The 20,070-nt window shown below is 38.1% G+C and overlaps 1 protein-coding gene across 1 annotated transcript in view; it reads right to left on the reverse strand.

Annotated features, from left to right (window-relative positions):
- LOC136881116 (26S proteasome regulatory subunit 4) overlaps positions 1–20,070 on the reverse strand; it is a 215,958-nt gene that overhangs the window by 54,843 nt on the left and 141,045 nt on the right. Inside the window, exon 7 of the mRNA XM_067153762.2 lies at positions 1,872–2,069. Coding sequence (XP_067009863.1) covers positions 1,872–2,069 — 198 coding nt within the window. The remainder of the gene's footprint in view (positions 1–1,871; positions 2,070–20,070) is intronic.

Here is a 20,070-nt window from a genome sequence, read left to right on the forward strand (position 1 = left end):
CGAGGTTTTGAATTTTGATACGCACAATTGTGTGGGTCCTGTTTTTCGGATGTTAGTTTTTATTTTGTAAAATAAACTATTAATATGTGTATTGAGGAGCATTTTAGTCAGTTCTTGACGTACAAACAAAAATTCACACCTCCAGTTTTCTTTCCGGTCTGAAAGGGTTATAAGATAGGCCTTATTATATTTGTCACTACATTCTATATTACCTCTCTGAGAACTAGCCTTATAACCATTATAATGAATAGATTATAGTCACTGACTGTACATTAAGAATAAAAAATGAGAACTTTTAATAGCTTCTCAGTAAGAGGATCAGAATGCTTTTCCTTGCAGTGCTTCCTGCTCGGTAGTTGGCCTATTGTTCACAATGTCATGGTAGAAACTGATATCATCACCAATATACTGTATCAATTTCTTTCTGTCAATGATCTTTTTAATATTAATGAGAATTTTTCAATTATAGGCTTGCAAGTTGAGTATTGTCCGTAAAGCAGGACAAAGTACAGTCTGCTTAGACAACACAGATGTTTCTGAGATTTCTGGGAGGCTGGAAATCTACTTAGGAACTGTTAGAACTCCAGGTGCTGCACAATCATACTGAAATTCATTGTACACAGAAATCTGGAAAGAGAGTTTTCCCTTCTAGCTATGTTCCCTCCAAAAGAAGTAGTTGATAACACTGATTTTTTCATGTGGATAAACGCGTTTACATTTTAACTACAGGAATATGAGAAAACATGTATTTGAAAAAAAGAAAAACAGGCATGTGCCCTTTTCCTAATGACCAAGTCAATAGATTCACCAGTTCAAGCTTGGAGAGATTTTTCACGGTAACAGTACAATATGTTTTGCAGGAAAACTGGTATTTTGTTTCATAGATATATTTTTCATTAATAATACAATGTGTTTTGCTATAAAATCTGGTATTCTGTTTCATGGACCTATTTTTTCTTAATAATACAATCCATTTTGCTACTAAAACTTGTATTTTATACTCCCCGGTCAAATGACCATGCATGACCCATCACGCAACTATTTTGACGCAGCCCCTCATGGGGAAAGTTAATTTTCTCTTTAATTGTTGTCAGTAGCTTAGGTGCTAAGGGAACAATTCTCTGCACTATATAGTAGTAAATTATGGTGTCTCATATGACTATTCTATCAAAGTCATCAAAATGAAATTTGTGTTCCTCAGATCTAAGGCCCCTTTTACCTGGAGTACTCAGTGAAGACTCACCAGCAGAAAGTCTTTCCTTTCGGATGTTTGAGATCATTCAAACAGATACACTGCTGTAATTTGCAGCACACAGCTTACTCTCTTTTACCAAGCACTTAAATTCTCCCTGTCGAGCTTCCTCATCACACTGGTTTATAATGTTCCTGACCACTTCGCACTAGCTTCACTATGAATCATCTTTCCCTTCTTGAGTACAATAGACATTACGGTATCTTTATAAAACAGTTACTCACACAGAAATAATAAGGGAAATAAAAGAGCAATAACAACAACAATGGATAAATGGCAAGAAACCTGAGAGAAAGGAATGCAGAACAAGGCAATGGCAATGAACACACAGATGGCTGGATTGCAACTGACAGAGTCATGGATTGCCTGGGTAGTAAGTGAGGCTGCTATGGCAACAATTATGTTACTGGCTTGGTTGGTGAATACATTCTCCTTCTCTCCCAACAGTATTACTAGTCATGCTGCAAGTAAGAGTGCAAACTCACACAATTTCACAGCATTGGTACGAACATCCTAGCTTTGTTTATCACCATTATATCTGTACATGTTAGGTTACATATGTCTTATTTCTGTCCATTTAAATACTTATCAAATCAAATATTGAGTATTTTTAACAAACCTTCACATCTCCTTTAGAATCAAATCCATCCAGTTGATTAAGTAATTCTAGCATTGTTCTCTGAATCTCACGCTCTCCGCCAGAATTTGAATCATATCGCTTGGTTCCAATAGCATCAATCTCATCTATAAATACAATAGAGGGAGCATACTCTTCTGCGACACGGAATAATTCTCGAACCAGCTTTGGCCCATCCCCCTGAAAATAAATAAAGTTAAGCTTCATGAAGATGTAAAACGAGTTTGACAGTCAATATGTACATTACCACAATAAGGGGATCAAATGTTATGTTAGGGCAGGTCTCTATTTCAGCCATTGTCCAAGCACTTTGAAATATGACACAATCTTGAAGTGTTCTGATATATAATTTCTCCCTTAAGGAATGATCAAAGATAATCTATATATATAAAATAGCTTGTCCTGACTGACTGACTGACTGACTGATTCATCATCGCCGAGCCAAAACTACTGGACATAAAGAAATGAAATTTTGGGGATATATTCATATTATGATGTAGGTGCTCGCTAAGAGAGGATTTTTGGATATTCCTTCGGTAAGGGGGTGAAAATGGGGGTGAAATTTTAAAATGAGTGTGTCTATATCTCAAAACTTTAAAAGTTTACAGATGTAAAAATTGGTATTTAGAATCTTCTTTAAAAATAAGGAAACACGAATTTTTTTGTTTTCAGAAAATCCCAATATGAGGGATGAAAAAAGGTGAAAATGGGGGAAAATTGGTTGAATGCCTTTAATCAGGATACCGGTACTTATATCTCAAAAACTGAAGATATTATAGACCTGAAAATTGGTACTTTTGATCTCTTTTAAAAATAAAGAAGCACGTATTTTTTTGTTTTTGTAAAATCCAATTAATGGGAGGGTGAAAAGGGGGTGAATTTTTAAAATGAGTGAATCTATATCTCCAAACTTTCAAAGTTTGCAGATGTAAAAATTGGTATTTACAATCTTCATTAAAAATAAAGAAACACGTATTTCTTTGTTTTCGGAAAATCGCAATGGGAGGAGTGAAAAGGGGTGAAAAATGGGTTGAATGCCTTTAATGAGGCTACTTATATCTCAGAAACTGAAGATATTATAGACCTGAAAATTGGTGTTTGGGATCTCTTTTAAAAATAAAGAAAAATGTATTTTATGTTTTTCTGGAAAACCCAATTAAGGGGGGTGAAAAGGGGGTAATATTTTAAAATGACTGTATCTATATCTCAAAACTTTTAAAGGTTATAGATGTAAAAATAGGTATTTAGAATCTGCATTAAAAATCAAGAAACACGTATATTTTGTTTTCGGAAAATCATAATGGGAAGGGTGGTAAAGGTTGAAAAATGGGTCGAATGCATTTCATGAGTCTACTTATATTTCAGAACCTGAAGATATTACAGACCTGAAAATTGGTGTTTGGGATCTCCTTAAAAAATAAAGAAACACGTATTTTTCTTTTTGTGGAAAATCCAATTAATGGGGGGGGGGGGGGCTGAAAATGGGGTGATTTTTTAAAATGAGTGTATCTATATCTCAAAACCTTTTAAGTTTATAGATGTAAAAATTGGTATTTAGAATCTCCTTTAAATATAAAGAAACACGCATTCTTTTATTTTCGGAAAATCCCAATAGGAAGGGTGTAAAAGGGTGAATAATGGGTTGAATGCCTTTCATGAGGCTACTTATATTTCAGAACCTGAAGATATTACAGACCTGAAAATTGTTATTTTGTATCTACTTTAAAAGTAAAGAAACACGTATTTTTTCGTTTTTGGAAAATCCAAATATTGGGGGGTAAAAAGGAGGGGTGAAATTTTTAAAATGAGTGTGTTTACATCTTAAAACTTTAAAATTTACAGATGTAAAAATTGGTAGTTAGAATCTCCTCTAAAAATAAAGGAACACGTATTTTTTTGTTTCCTGTAAATCCTAATAGGAGGGGTGTAAAAGGGTGAAAAATGGGTTGAATGCCTTAATTGAGGATACACATATCTCAGAAACGAAATATAGTACAGAACTGATAATTTTCATATGGGATCTCCTTTAAAAATAAAGAAACACGTATTTTTTAGTTTTTAGAAAAGCCAATTAATGGCGGTTAAACAGGAGTGACAAATTGGGGTGAATTTTTTGAAAGACTATATCTAGAGAATATCTTGGAAACGTAAAATGTTACAGACGTAAAGAGTGGGTGTAAATCTTCTGTAAATGTAAAGTAATATAGGTGATTTATTTTGGAAACTCCACTTAAGGGGAACTCAAAAGGGGTGAAATTTTAAAATTAGAAGTTTTACAGTATATCTAAAAAACTTAACATGTTACAGAAGTGATAAATGGTATTTTTTATCTCTATTAAACATAAAGAAACGTGTACTTTTAGTTTTCGGAAATACCACTTGCGTGGAGGGAGGGGGGGTAAAAGTGACTGAAAATGGTGATGAATTCTTTTAATTAGGCTACTGATATCTCAAAAATGAAGATGTTACAGACGTGAAATTTGATATTTGCAATCTGCTTTAAAAGTAAGGAAACACGTATTCTCGGAAAATCCAATGAAGGGGGGGTGAAAGAATTGAAAAATTAATTGACTGAATTGTATGAGAATACATACATCTAATAAAAACTAAAGTTGTTAAAGACGTGAAAATTCTTATTTGGACCTCCTTTAAAAACAAAGAAGAACGCGTTTTGGTGGGGAAACCATCTTGGAGGGCGGGAGTGTAAAGGAGTTGAATTCCTTTCATGAGGGCACATAAATCGAAAACTGAAGAAGTTAGAGTCGTGATAATTGGTATTTAGAAGATCCTTTACTATTAAAGAAACAAGTATTATTTGCGGGAAAATTCACTTAAGGGGGGGGGGGGGATTATTGTGAAATGAAGTGAAAAAAAGTGAATTATTTTTATGGGGATACTTATATCTCAAAACTGAAGGTAATAGACGTGAACATTGCTGTTTGGAATCTCCCTTAAACATAAAGAAACAAGCATTCTTTTAATTTTTTTGGGGGGGGTGGGGGTGGCGGTAAATAAACTTAACGGCGGTGGGGTGTAGAAGGAGGTGAGACCAATTGATTTTACTGTTAATAATGTACTTATAAGGATCCACCGTTGCTCAGGTGGCAGCGTGCCGGCCTCTCACAGCTGGGTTCCGTGGTTCAAATCCCGGTCACTCCATATGGCATTCGTGCTGGACAAAACGGAGGCGGGACAGGTTTTTCTCCGGATACTTCGGTTTTCCCTGTCATCAGCCATTCCAGCAACACATAATAATAATAAATAATAATAATAATAATAATAATAATAATAATAATAATATTCCGGACCGTCGTCAAATGTGCGGACCGCGCTGGAAACGACTTCTGGACGGGTAATGACTAAGCATGCAGTCCGGCCGCGGGTTCAGTGCCGCCAAGGCACCCAATATGACACCACGCCGGATCTCCTGAAGGATTTTATCCATATTAAAAATATTATAGGAAAAGATGGCAAAGATTTACGGACCCAACTGACCGGGAGGAATACCTGAGCCTAGCCCAGGGAGTACGAAATCGATTGCTGGAAAGGAAGATTTAAAAGAGGGAGGAAACGTGCCGTAAAATCATAGAAAACCAGTCAGATCGGGAATTTCGGTGTATTCTTGCAGAAAACGAGTCAGATCGCGAATTTCGGCGGATTATATATCTAATACAATAAGCATTCAATTATAAATTTCAGTATAATACCGTAGCGAAGCACGGGTATCTTGCTAGTATAAATATAAATCTACTATAGACATGATACTGTATAGGCTTTTGGGCCTATGCCGTGTCAAGAAAATAAGGTGAAATTCTTTATGTTTCGCAGAGAACTGCGCTCTGCATCCTCAGAAAAAATCTTGACTGTCCACGAGAAATGGCAACATTAAAAACCTCTATGGCGAGGATACTTTTAAGAAGGCTTCAAAATTCAGCAAATTAAGGAGAAAGAAGTCTATTCTTCTTTCTTCTTTGTGCTTTCTACTGAGATGCAGTGACCATAACATCATTCCCAACTGTGTGAACCTGAAGCACATGTTAAATACACCGAAGGCCAGGAGAATATATCAACGCGCTAGCAAGGCTCTTGTGATCGAGACAGTGCATAACACTCGTAGGGAACTGGATTCAGTCTCCCGAGAGTTGTTTCGTCTACATCTGCTGTTAAGCAACACCCTCTCATGAGAACTGTGGTTGACTTTCGATACCATTACTGCTATACAGGCTGAATGAAAATTCAACCAGGTGTCATTCAGACAGAAATCAAAGTTCTTTCATCTAGCTGAGAAACAGGCGGTCTCTCGCACGAACCCAGATGCTAGTAAAACTGTCGTCAATCTTTCCAAGAAATCCTTGGACGAGAACCAAACAGCAGTTCTAGCTAGGGGTCTTAATTTCGCTGTCGCTCCCTCTAAAATTCCCACAGAGGAGTTAATTACTTCCGTTGAGGCAGCCATCCACAAACTACCTACGAATGAGGCTGAGGAGTTAAAACAGAAATGTGAGAGACTCATAAGGTCCGCTGTTGTACTCACGCCCAATTTAATAAGAGGCGAAAAGGGGAGCTCTGAAGGAACCTAGAGATGATTCTGAACTGACCATACTCTCAGCTGATAAGGGTAATGCGACAGTGGTTGTGGACACTGACAAGTATAAGAACATGATTTCGGCTATATTGTCAGAGCCTGTTTACAGACTGAGCTCACGTGACCCCACCACTTGTGTGTCCAATGCCACCATGAAACTCTTAAGGCAATCTTTAAATCCAAAAGAGGAGGCTAGACATCTGTTCCCGGGGGATGCAGTGCCACCTAGATTATATGAACTGCCTAAGATCCATAAAAAGGATGTTCCCCTCAGACCTACTGTTAGTGCGATAGGTTCTCCTACGCATGATCTGACTAAATACCTAAGCAAATTGTTTCAGCCACACATAGGACGTAATGAATCTTACAACCTAATGCACTAAAGTGCCGATTGACTCAGACATGTCTCTCATTGAACACCTGTTCCCTGAGGACATTACTAAGCTATTTTACCAGTGCATGACTTCCAGCTATTTCTTGTGGGATGGGAATTTTTACGAACAGAAGTCCATAGTGGCTAATTTCTTTATGGAGCATTTTGAGGAGGAGGCTATTGCTTTGGCGCTCGTCAAACCTATGATATGGTGGAGGTATGTTGATGATGCATTTGTGGTCTGGACAGAAGGTCCTGAGAAACTTCATCTATTTCTAAACCACCTAAATCAGCAACATCCTTCTATAAAATTCACTATGGAGATGGAGTCAGACGGATGCCCCACAAATCGCTATCTTCATGCAGAATATCACCACCATTCAGTACAAAAACAAGGCATTCTCACAACACTCGCCAAGAGGACAAGACGAATTTGTGAGCCATCACATATCCAGGTGGAGATGGACAGGCTCAAAGTCGCATTCAAAGGTAATGGTTACAGCGATTTGCAGATTCATAGAGCTCTGCATCCCAGAGAAATGACCAAGCAAAGCTCACAGAAGGAAGAAGTGAAGGGAACTGCCTATTTGCCTTACATTCACAACACCACAGATCGAATTGCCAAGGTCCTGCACAAACAAAACATAAAAACTGTGTTTGGCACCGCCACTAAAATTGCTCACAGTCTGAGTAAAACCAAGGACAAATTGTCCCCACTTTTACATCCTGGGGTATACGATACTTTCGGTAAGGTATACATCGGCCAAACATGCCGGCCAATTGGTACCCGTATCAAAGAACATGAACGTAATATTCGTCTCATCCAACCTGACGAATCAGCAATAGCTGAGCACACTCCATTGTCGGGTCATGATGTCATGTTCGAAGATGCCCGAGCTCTTACCCACACTAGACACTACATGTCCAGGATTATACGGAAAGCTGTGGAAATATGTAGAAATCCTAACAATTTCAACAGGGACACTGGCTACCAATTAAGTAATACCTGGTTGCTAGCCATTAAGAATTTACATAGGTAGCTCCCTTCCCTGTCCTTTCACTATTGTTATTTCATCTTGGTGTTTTCCAAATTCGTACATTCCTCGTTGCCAGATGTTTAATTCCAGGCTTGTGTCTATGTCATACACCTGTCAATGTCATATGTTACGTACACATGTTATGTGAATTGCTTAGACTTATTCTGATGGTTCGGTCAGCTTCCCCTTCGAACGCTAGCATTGTGCCATGTCCTGCGAGCCATCTGGTGGCAAATGAATGTACCAATTTCACTTCTATTATAACGTCTAAATTTTAAAGAGTCATTGTTTAAAAAGCCTTTCTCGTGGACACTCAAGATTTCTTCTGAGAACGCAGAGCACAGTTCTCTGCGAAACGTAAAGAATTTCACCTTATTTTCTTGACATGGTTAAGCCCAAAAGCCTATACAGTATCATGTCTATAAGTACGGGCCGTAAAAGCATCAATGGCAACATAAATCTACTAATTTTTTATTGTTCTTCACAAGCAGTTTAATGTCATATTGTACAACAAAATCATAATCCTTTCACCAAACATTTGTAGCACAAACACTGATAATACCATGACATTATAAGAATAAATATCTCATATAAAGACATTCTATGTTAAAGTTATTATAATGTTTTGTTTCATGGATGATTTAGCTCAGAATAATATTATTTGACTGAATTTATAATTTAAATGCAGTTTAGTTTAACCCACTGATTTCTTTTTAGTTGGAATTTCTCACCGGAATCCCAGTGAAATGTCACTGTCATCATCATCATTTGACATATATTATTTTCATGATTTAGAGTTTCACGGCCCGTGTAACTATTCATGATGTAGTACTTTTGGGATTATGCCAGGTAATTAAAGTACATATATAAACTCACTCAACACACATTTTGAAAGATACCTTGCCTTTCTTCACCAGGAGAAAACAAGAAACGGAAACACGACACATCAATGGTTGCTAAGAGAAAGCAACAAAGAACTTTTAAAAAATGGTGCCCTAAGATGCAATAGGGACACCATTTTAGCCCCATGTTAGGGACAACCAATGGCAGCAGTAAAGCATCACTTTCTGATGGTTCTGATACTAGGTAGCCATGATTCACTGAGGTTGTAGCCTGTATTGCGGTTGAAATGATCTGGGCGTTTACATATTTAAACCACCTCCCTGATTTATTTATTTAGGGTATTTATTTAGCATATGGCAAAGCAACTACAACCAGGAATACAAAAAATACACAGAATATGCACAGAGACAAGAATGTTGGTAGCATTCCCATTCACAGAGCAATGTTCAATTGATCCAGCCAAACTATGATATGAGGTGCAGCGTCAATGATATCCTGGAATGGCCATTCGTACTTCCTTAAGGGACATTCCTTCACAATGTGCTTCACAGTCTGGGAACGAGATCCACAGCCACAGGCAGGAGAGTCCCAAAGTCCCCACTCATGTAACATGGCATTAACTCTGGCATGGCCTGTTCTTAAGCGGTTTAGTTTAACCCACTGATGTCCTTTTAGGTGGAATCCTGGTAGGGCAGCAGTAGGGTCTTTGACCATTTGATGTGCAGAATTCCAGCTTTCACACCATTTTTCTTTGATATTGAAGTCAGTTACGCCGTGCCATATTGAGATCCTTGAGCTAAGACAAGTTGGTGGTAGGTCTTTAATGACCTACTCGCATACTGTTTCATCCTGTCGTTTTAGTTTTGATGGAGGTATGTTGCTGATGGTTTGTAGCCAGGGTACTGGGGTGGATTTTAATGTGTCAGTTACGATTCTCATGCAGTCATTCAGGTGAAGATCGATCTTTTTTGTGTGAGCGGTATGTTGCCACACTGGAGCGCAAGATTCAGCCACGGGATAAACTATGGTGAGGGTGGTTGTGCGTAATGAGGTTGCATCAACTCCCCATGAAATGCCAGCTCGTTTCTTCATGATGTTGTTTCGTGTCTTGAGTTTCTGACTTGTAATTTCAAGATTTTTTTGAACATCAAGGAACGGTCTAAGGCGATGCCAAGATACTTGGGGTGGAAATTGTATTTAACTCTCTGTTGATAAAAGTTCACGTTGAGCTGCTGGTGTGCCACTCTGTTACTCAGATGGAATGCGCATACTTCTATCTTTGCTGGATTTGGGCAAAGTCTCCATTTCATGTAGTATTCCTATAAGGTTTTCAAGTCACTGGAGAGGATGCTCTTTCCTTCTTCTAGTGTGGCAGTTTGAACAGTAATAGCTAAGTCATCAGAAGCAGAATTTTTGCTGATGGTCTCACGCATTTCACTGGTATATAGGTTGAAAAGCAGTGGAGCTAGTACTGACCCTTGAGATAGTCCATTTTTTTATGTGAAGGACTTACTATTCTCTTGTCACATGGTGACCTTGAAATACCGGTTTGTCAACTTGTTCTTCAATAGTGATGTAAGCTTTTGACACAGTATGTATTTTTTGAGCTTAACCCTTTCCGCTCGTGTGTTGACCTGAGGTCAACAGCCGTTACTTAGCGTTATAGCTCGTGTGTCGACCCTGAGTCGGTTGCTAGGTTAACTGGCATGCCAGGGCTTTTGTACTTCGTTTTGTAAGTGCTGGTCCCTTCCGGAAACTGAAAGAAACCAAATAGGAGTGATTTAGTTTCTCTTTGCTCAGCAAAATTGCTCCGTTTCCTTGACAATGGAAAACAGTCGCGTGAAGCAACATGGCGGCGCACAGTCTGACCGAAGCCAAGTTTCTTGCGTCTAGGCTGATTTTGATGATGACCATGAAAGTAATGAAAATTCTGAATCTGGCAATAAAAGTGATATATACATTAGTGATTTAAGTGACGATATTGATATCAGCATTACAAGATATCAGAATCATCCATATTGACGGTTTTCACTTTACAAAGGTAAAAAAATTGAGTGTATCCTCATATTTCAGTACATCATACAATTCCATCGTTAGATGGAGTAATCAAATTCAAACATGTTTCGGCTCATTTGAGCCATCTTCAGTGAAAAAAGGGAGGGGTTGAAATCTATATACTGTATATAAAATAAGAGTTTTGTCTGTACATTGCTCAGAATTTAAAAAGGATGGTACTTCTGTATTAGTCGTGTCCAGAGTAACAAGGAAATGCATTTTTTAATTTTCCATAATTTCTGTCTGTCTGTCTCTCTGTATGTATGTATGTATGTATGTATGTATGTACAGTATGTATGTACACGCATCAAAAGAAAACAGCTGAAGAGAACTTAATGTAAATCGGTATGCAAAGTTGAAGAATAAGTCGCTACAATCTAGGCCATTAAATAATTTTATTCACGCTGAGTGAAATAGTAGTTGATAATTTATCCGTCGGATGGAGATGTGAAGCCTTGAGCAGATCCCTTGGTATTATCTTAAACATGAAATCTTTGGTATTATTCAACAGGAGTAGGCTATGTGCTGAAACCAGATTTTGCCCTCTCCCCATCTCACACCCATGGGTGTCAACCAGAAAGACTGGTACCAGGTCATTCCAGAGGTCACACAACATCTATTAATCAATCATGTCACTCGTTTGTTCCTTTCCATTTCTTAATTAGCTATATTATAAGCCCTGAACAATATCTGGAAAAATCTGATGTGAAGAAGAGCATTGAACGTTAAAGATACAAAGTCCTTTCCCATCCCTTTGTTGCCATAAGACCTATCTGTGTCGGTGTGGCATAAAGGAAATTGTAAATAATAATAATAATTCTTGCAGAAAACAAAGTAAAGGCAATTAACTCTTTCACAAAATCTGTTTTCTTCTACTGATATGATGTCATTAAATGGTGTGAAACAAAAGATTTGGTGGACTTAGATAGACAATGGAGGACAATAAACAAAATGCTTCATCTTAATTCCACAAGAATACATCGCTACAATCTAGGCTGTAAATAATTGTATTCACGCTGAGAAAAATGGTAGTTTAGGGGAAGGTCTTAAATTTAATTCTCAAATATTTATGTTATTAGTTGTCCTATACTAATGAAAATCGGTATGCAAAGTCAGGGAGTAAGTTGCTATAATCTAGGCCATTAATAATTTTATTCACGCTGAGTAAAATGGTAGTTTAGGGGAAGGCCAAAAATTTAATTATCAAATATGTATGTTGTTAGTGGTCGTATCGATAAATACTACTACATAACTAAAATAATATAGTATTAAATTTCTGATCATTTATGTCTTATACATTGTTACTGTACTGGCTATGATCACAGAGATATTCATGAATTTGGATTTTTTTTACTGTCTATTGCAGCGCCGGGTCACAAAAAGATTGGTAAACAGAATTTAATGAAAATCGGTATGTAAAGTTGGAGAATAATGAACTACAGCCTACGCTATAAATATTTTTTTAAATGTTCTAATTTTTTTAAATTATTATTATTTTATTTTTTTTACGTCGCACCAACACAGATATGTTCTTTGTTGCTTTCTCTTAGCAACTATTGATGTGTTGTGTCTCCGTTTTCTGTTTTCTCCCTGATGAAGAAAGGCAAGGTAGCTCCCAAAATGCACATTGAGTTTGTATAGTGATTAGTAGAGTGATTAGAAATTATATATCACCCCTCTCCTACACCTCCAGCCAAACATTCTGACAGTGAATTTTTTTTTCACCAACGGGACTCGAACCGTCTAACCACAGTGTCAGGCCAGGCCATATAGACTTAATGCCTTAATGATCATGGTCACCAGGAGAGCTGCTGTAATAATAATAATAATAATAATAATAATAATAATAATAATCATAATAATAATAATAATAATAATTTTTTTTTTGCGAGGGAGTGTGGAAAATCTTTCATAAGATGCTTGTGAGGGTCCGCACTCAACAAGTGTGTGGAAATTCTTACCCACTAAAAACCATACTCCCTTTTCCCACGACGTTTATTTCCACCCCGGAAACCGCTCTCGCATTACTTCAGGATGGATGTCGTGCTTAATGCATCTTGTGCTTCATCTTCCTTCTTCTGCTTTACTGTCTGTTGTAATCATCCAGGTCCTTCTTCTTCTGACGCAGAATATTTTCTACGTAGACTGCCACCTGGTCCCAAGATTCTTGACTTCGTAGCATTACTGACACGATCCCTTCTGGCGTCAATTCTCCGTGCATAACTTCTAAGCATCTTCTTTGTGGCAGCCAATGAACACACACAAAGGAAGTATGTAATACGTCATCAAAATCACCGCAGAGTATATGCACACCGGACTAGCTGCTACCCCTAGTCTAAGAAATTTTTGGAAGTATCCATGACCTGTCAAGAACTGTGTGAGATAGTAGTTCACCATGATTTCAGCCAACCCATACGCCCAGAGAAGGTATCAGTCTTTTCGTCCATCTCCCTCTAGAATAATCTTCCCATCTTGTTTGCCATCGTTGCATTCTGCGACTAAGAGCCAAAGCCTTTGCCCTTTTCCTTCCTAGCTTTTCTTATGTGAGCCAAATTCCTTGTCTTTGGAAAGCCAACAAGTCAATAGGAGCTATTGCTGCTACTACTAGAATCGCAGGTTCTGATACTGTACGATATGTGCAAGCAATTTGTAAAGCTGCTCTCCATTGTACAGCTGCAATTCTTGTCCGATATTTCGCAATTTTTAACGATTCAGCCCAAATTTCCGAACCATATAGCAGTATCGATTGGACAGTCAACATGAGAAACCGCCTTTTACTAGATTTCGGCCCCTTGATATTTCCCATGAGTCTACTCAGTGCAGTCATGGTTTTCGCTGCCTTATCTGTTACCCGTTGGATGTGGTCCCAATATGTAAGCTTAGTATCAAGCGTTACACCAAGATATTTTGTGCTCCTAGCTGTTTCGATGGCTATCTGCCCGATCTGCATCGGTACAACAGTATTAATCCTTTCCCTCGTCAGGAGGACAATTTCCATTTTATGATCTGTGAGTTCTAACGTGTGATTTATCATCCATTTTTAACACGTCGCATCACCTGATTCAATTTAAATTGAGCCAGCTCTAGGTTATGGGTTACTATCAGAGCAGCCACATCATCAGCATAACCCACAAGTTTTACATCTTCTGGTATCTCCAGCCGTAACAAACCATCATACATGATATTCCAGAGGTGTGGTCCAAGAATTGAGCCTTGCGCTGCACCAGCTGTGAGCCATTTTCTTCTCTGACCATCTTCTGTGTCGTATAACAATGTACGGTCTTTCAAATAGTCTCGCAGTATATACATGAGATATTCTGGTAGCTTGAAAGTTTCTTGTAGAGCTTCCAAAATATCACTCCATCTTGCTGAGTTGAAAGCATTTTTAACATCTAAAGTCACAAGAAGCGTCAGCTTTCTAGAGTAATGGTTACCCATTTGAGCTCATTCTGCTGACTTCACCACTTCCTTCACAGCATCTAGCATTGAGTGACCTCTGCGAAATCCATGTTGTTGGTCAGATAGGTCGCCAGCTAATCGGAGTGCTGCTAGTATTTTCGGTTGTAGTAGCTTCTCTAAACCTTTCCCGGCAGTGTCCAGCATACATAGAGGTCTGTAACCCCCAGTTTTCCCTTTACTGATCAGAACTAATCTAGCTATCTTCCAACGAAAGCTAAAAATTCCCGCTTTCAAACAATGATTATACATTCTCAACAGCAGCTGAGGGCATAATTCAACTGCCTCCTTTAGTACTTCTGTTGGAATACCATCTGGTCCAGGGGCTTTCTTATTTCTAAGAGAATTAATTGTCGTTATCAATTCTTTAGTTGTAAAAGGTGGTACATTATCTAGTTCTTTCTCAGCCTCATCATCAATCCTCTCTGCATGATCAGGGAATAGTGTGTGTACTATTTCTTCCATGGTGCATGGATCCATGATAGGGCTCGGTAGCATCCCGAATTTCTTCATAACGATTTTATACCCTAATCCCCATAGATTTTCATCCACTTCCTTAGACATTTCCCACCACTTGTCGGCTTTACTCTTTTTAATTGTATTTCGCAGTCTTTTCTTCATAGTCTTATACTCTACTGAGCAAGCTTCATCGTTATGTCGTGTTCTTTGTGTCCTTCGTCTGAGTCGCAGGCATTGTTTTCTCAGCTCAGCAATTTCTTCATTCCACCAAGCCTCTCCGTTGTTTGATTCTGGTCATTGATGCGTCACATGCTTGCTGAAGGAGTCTCATGGTGTGTTCCACGCATTTATTAGCTATTATGCTTCTTTTGTCTCCATGGCATGTATCCGTCATACAGTCCATTCCATTCTGTATTACTTCATAAAATTTTTCTCTATCCATAGTGGCTATGTTCCATCTTTCTGGCTTGTGCGTGGTAATCCTTAGATGCGGAGTCTCTTGAAGTACACGAAAAGTGATATACTGATGATCGCTTTCAGTATATTCTTCAATTACTCGCCATTCAGTTATCCTAGACGCAATGTCTTCAGAAGCAAAGGTTACATCTGGTATAGTTCCCTGACATCCTGGTCGCCGAAAGGTTGTCACATTACCAACGTTGATAACCATTGATCCCAATCTGGCGGCCATCTCCATTCTATGCCGCCCTCTAGAATCTGTTTGAGGCATGTTCCATTCAACTGCTGAGCATTAAAATCACCAGCAACAACTAGGTTAGTGTTCATCCCTTGCAGAACATCCTCAAGCCCATCTAGTTTTATCTTGAAGTCAGAAATAGCCTCATTCGAGGTAAAATAACGGCTGACAAAAATTACCTTCTCAACTTGGACCCAAACAATCACATTCCCGCATCCTTGATTTATAACAATATTTTCCAAGGTCTGATACCCATATTGCAGCTGTCCCTAGATTGTCTGAAAACCAGCCTGGTTGATCTCTGTCTTGATATTGTTCACTAAGAATCAAGATATCTGCTCCTATCTCATAGATCATTTGCATCAATAGATCATTGGCAGTTTGACTCCTGTGTATATTGGCTTGAAGGATCTGTACCATTCACCACTGCGTTTTGGCCTTTTCTAGTGCTTCACGAAACACAATACACTTGCCTGAGCCAAGAGCATGATGTTGTTTTGACTCTTCAATGCCCATATCTGTGCAAATTATGCATCGTGGATTCGTTTTGCATCCTACTGCCTTGTGACCAGCTTCCACGCACTTAAAGCAGAGTTTACTTCTGTCCAATCCTTAACAGTTTCGTGCTTGATGCCCATATGACAGACATCTAAAGCACTGAGGAACTACAGCCCACCTTCTTACCCTGCAGTATAGCCAGCCTACTTTAATTTTGCCTATGTCTAACAGTTTTCGTGCCTCGCTATCTTCTATCTCCACAATGGCGAGTTTTTATCCCCTGCTGTTTGAATTTGTGATTGAGACCTTCAATTCTTGATTAAGATTTTCTAATTCTCGTCTTACAGCCTCCTCTATGTTGGAAATAGTGATGGCATTGTCCATACCCCGAATTTCCAACGTAGTTCTAGGCGTCAAAAACCTTTACTTTGCCATCATGTCTAAGAGCACCTTTAAGTGATTTATTAAAATTTTCTCTGTTCTCCTTTTCCGTGGCCTTATTAAATTCGAGAAGAACCACTCCAGATATAGTTTTCCTAATCGATCTAATACCAGCGCCACTGTCTTCCGGCTTCACCTTGCTGCCGATATCCTTCACAACATCTGCAAAAGTCTTGCCATTCATGGGTTTAATAAGTACAGCTTCTGGGCAGCTTCTTATAGTTGAACGTTTTCGTTGCTCGTTCTTTTTAACAGTTTCAGATACTGGTGCTGGTTCAGGTCGAATACCTTCATCTTCAACTGTCTTCTTCTGCCTCTGTTCCCTCTTCTTCTTTTTCTTGGATAACGCTATTTGCCATTTATCCTGTTCTACGTTTCTGTTTGTGGTGCTCTGTTCTACCTTCTCTTGAATGGGCAAATCCTTTTGCATTAATGCTCTAGTTGCTTCCAAGCTTTTCTGTGCATAGATCCCGCATCCAGGACTTCCTCCAATTTCTTTAAACCTTGCTGAATTTCCATCTTCATATCTTTCTGCTGAATTGCAAGAATACTTTTCAACAGGCCCGTGGCGATTTTCAGTTGTTCTTACTCTATTAACATATCCTCCATAATTTTTTGAGTGATATCAAGCCTCAACTTCGTTTTCGCATTCTGCTCAATACTACTATTGCATGTATCATGCGTGCACTCCACATCCGTGATATTGTGGCCATGTTCCATAGATGCTGGATTCCAGCTCCCGACATCGTGTCGTATAGGGAGTCCAGCTGGCCGTGACTCACGTCGCAGTGAAATATCTATTCTCTCTTATTTTCTATGATGAAACTAGATAACCTAAAAACGCAATTTCACTAACACACAATATCACTAGCATAGTTTATCCTATTAAATATTGAAAGCACGTATATTAAATATTACTTATACTTACTTTCCATGTCAATATACGGGTGATTACCAACGAAAACTTCGATCATTGCATTATTATTATTTTTTGATTCGTTGTGCCCAACTGTGGAGTGTGTTTGAACTTATTTTGCACAAAGTTTGTTCTTCTTTTCTTCCCAATATCTCTTTATTTCTTTATTGTGTTCCTTTCTGTATGTTTCTGTCCAGCCTATATTTTTTCTTGTTGGTTTCTCTGCAAATTTATGTTTGTTTACTAAGCTTCTAAATTTTATTCTATCTTGAATGGTTTCGTCCTCAATACCCATTTCTTGTAGATCTTCATGAATTTCTGCTAACAAATTGTTGTGGATTTTCAGGGTTAGAGCTAGATTTAGAATTTTCTTTGTCAGCCTGTTGTTGTCCATTCTGTGTAGGTGTCCGTAGAATTTTAGTCATCTCTTTCTGATGGTATCTGTGATTTTTTCTGTGAATTGAAAAATTTTGTGTGGTTTCTTTTTCATCCAAATTCCATTTTTGAACTTTGGTCCTAGGATTTTTCTGAGAATTTTCCTCTCTTGTTTCTCAATGCTTTTCATTTGTGACCTGCCGCCAATGATCAGTATTTTAGATGCATAAAGTGCCTCTGGTTTGATGACTGTATTGTAGTCAAGGGTTATGAATTTCATGTTTTTGGTCCGTATTGAACTGAGAATAACATATGAATAATAACACAGTAAAGGTTTCCACCTATTCAATACTAATATGTATTTACAATATTTTATTGAATAGGTGGAAACCTTTACTGTGTTATTATTCATACTGTATTGTAGTGTCATAATTTTGCATTTTTTGATCTTTTGTTGTATCTGTTCCATGTGATTTTGTAAGCCGTTTGCAGTTTAGCAGTTCTTTCTTTGTTAGCTTCCTGAGTTAACGCTGCTGGCTGAATAATTTCACCTAGATACTTGAATTTGTCTACTTGGGAAATTATTCCACATTTGGTGATTGCAGGGCTGAGTGGCTCAGACGGTTAAGGCGCTGGCCTTCTAACCCCAACTTGGCAGGTTCAATCCCGGCTCAGTCCGGTGGTATTTGAAGGTGCTCAAATACGACAGCCTCGTGTCGGTAGATTTACTGGTACGTAAAAGAACTCCTGCGGGACTAAATTCTGGCACCTCGGCGTCTCCGAAGACCGTAAAAGTAGTTAGTGGGACGTAAAACAAATAGCATTATTATCATTACATTTGGTGATTAATGGTCGATTGTAGAATCTTGATTTAGTTCCTTCCATAAACTGCGTCTTTTCAAATGAAATTTGAAGTCCGGTTTTAGCGGCTATTTCATGCAATTTTTCTATGGAGTGGATTGCTTCTTGTCTGTTGTTCGAAAGGATCGCAAGGTCATCTGCGAAAGCTAAGCAATCAAGGTGAATTTTGTCTTTAAGTCTGCCAATGTTTATACCTTTAGTTTCTTTTCTCCATTCACGAATCACTTTTTTCCAAAACTAAATTGAATAGTAGTGGGGATAGTCCATCTCCCTGTCAGACACCAGTTCTGATTTCGAACGGTTCAGAAATTATTATTATTATTATTATTATTATTATTATTATTATTATTATTATTATTATTATAACAGCAGCTCGCCTGGTGGCCATGATCATTAAGGCATTAAGTCTACATGGCCTGACACTGTGGTTAGACGGTTCGAGTCCCGTTGGTGAAAAAACAAAAAACAAAAAAAAACAAAAAAAAAATGTTGGTTTTATCTTCCAAGAACTAATTCTTACCACTTACCAAGGATAAACTGTACTAGTGATAATAGGCATGAATGAAAATCCCAATGCTAAACATGCTATCAGTACTAATAGGAGTTGGCTATTTCATACTAAAATCGCACCAACAGTAATGTATGGCCAAGAAATAATATGGCAGCTTCTCAATAAAAGGAACCTTGGAGTTTACCAAGCACTCTGCATGAAAAAATGACTATGCCTATAAAAATTATCTCTGTTGAGGTTGTGCTATGAACTTACAAGAGAATTATTTGTCACAAAAGAGCTACAACACAAAGTAGTGCTACCATCTACATCTGCACTCAAAGATCTTCTGGCAGAGTTATGAGAAAAAATATGGGGAAGAATTCTATGGGACCGAAGCTATTTCCTCCAAGGAACGGATGAGAGGGGAATACAATCTATGATATGGTGTTACAAGGACAGTGATTCACAGTTTTCTTCACCCAGTTTGTTCAAAGGTTCAGATAAATTATCTCACAACCCTAGCTTAGAGTGCATATGTAAGCTGTGTGGGAGATCATGTGACAAAAAACACAATAAATTGTGAAAAGAGACATAAATCTCTTGATAAACTCTTCTAAAATTAAATTTGCCTATTCAGCATATTCTGTTCTTAAATTACAAATAATACTGTGTCAAACATCTCAGTTGTGTGCAACTGTCAGAGAGTACTGAATTACCAAAAATTAAGGAAAACCCTTCATTGCAGAGAAATCAACAATCAGTGTAGCCTTTAACACAAAAGTAGAAGATTTTATTCCAGAGGATCTAAATACATGACAGTCTGTCATGTACAAAATGGAACGGAAAATACCATGACACTACAGCTCTGATGGACCGTGGTCTACCAGCCAACCAATGCTAAGCTTGAAGGCCTGCAGTGATGTATGGTCAACATGACAAATCCTCTCGGCCTTTATTCTTAGCTTTCTAGGTGTAAGGCTCATTTTCTATAAAGATAATAGGCAACTTGATGATTTTCAGGTGTACAGACCTGGAAGGGATGATCCTGATGCACGATTATTAGATAAGATAATCAACTGTGTGGAAAAGACA

Source organism: Anabrus simplex, chromosome 1, assembly GCF_040414725.1.
Source record: "Anabrus simplex isolate iqAnaSimp1 chromosome 1, ASM4041472v1, whole genome shotgun sequence".
Lineage (NCBI taxonomy): Eukaryota > Metazoa > Arthropoda > Insecta > Orthoptera > Tettigoniidae > Anabrus > Anabrus simplex.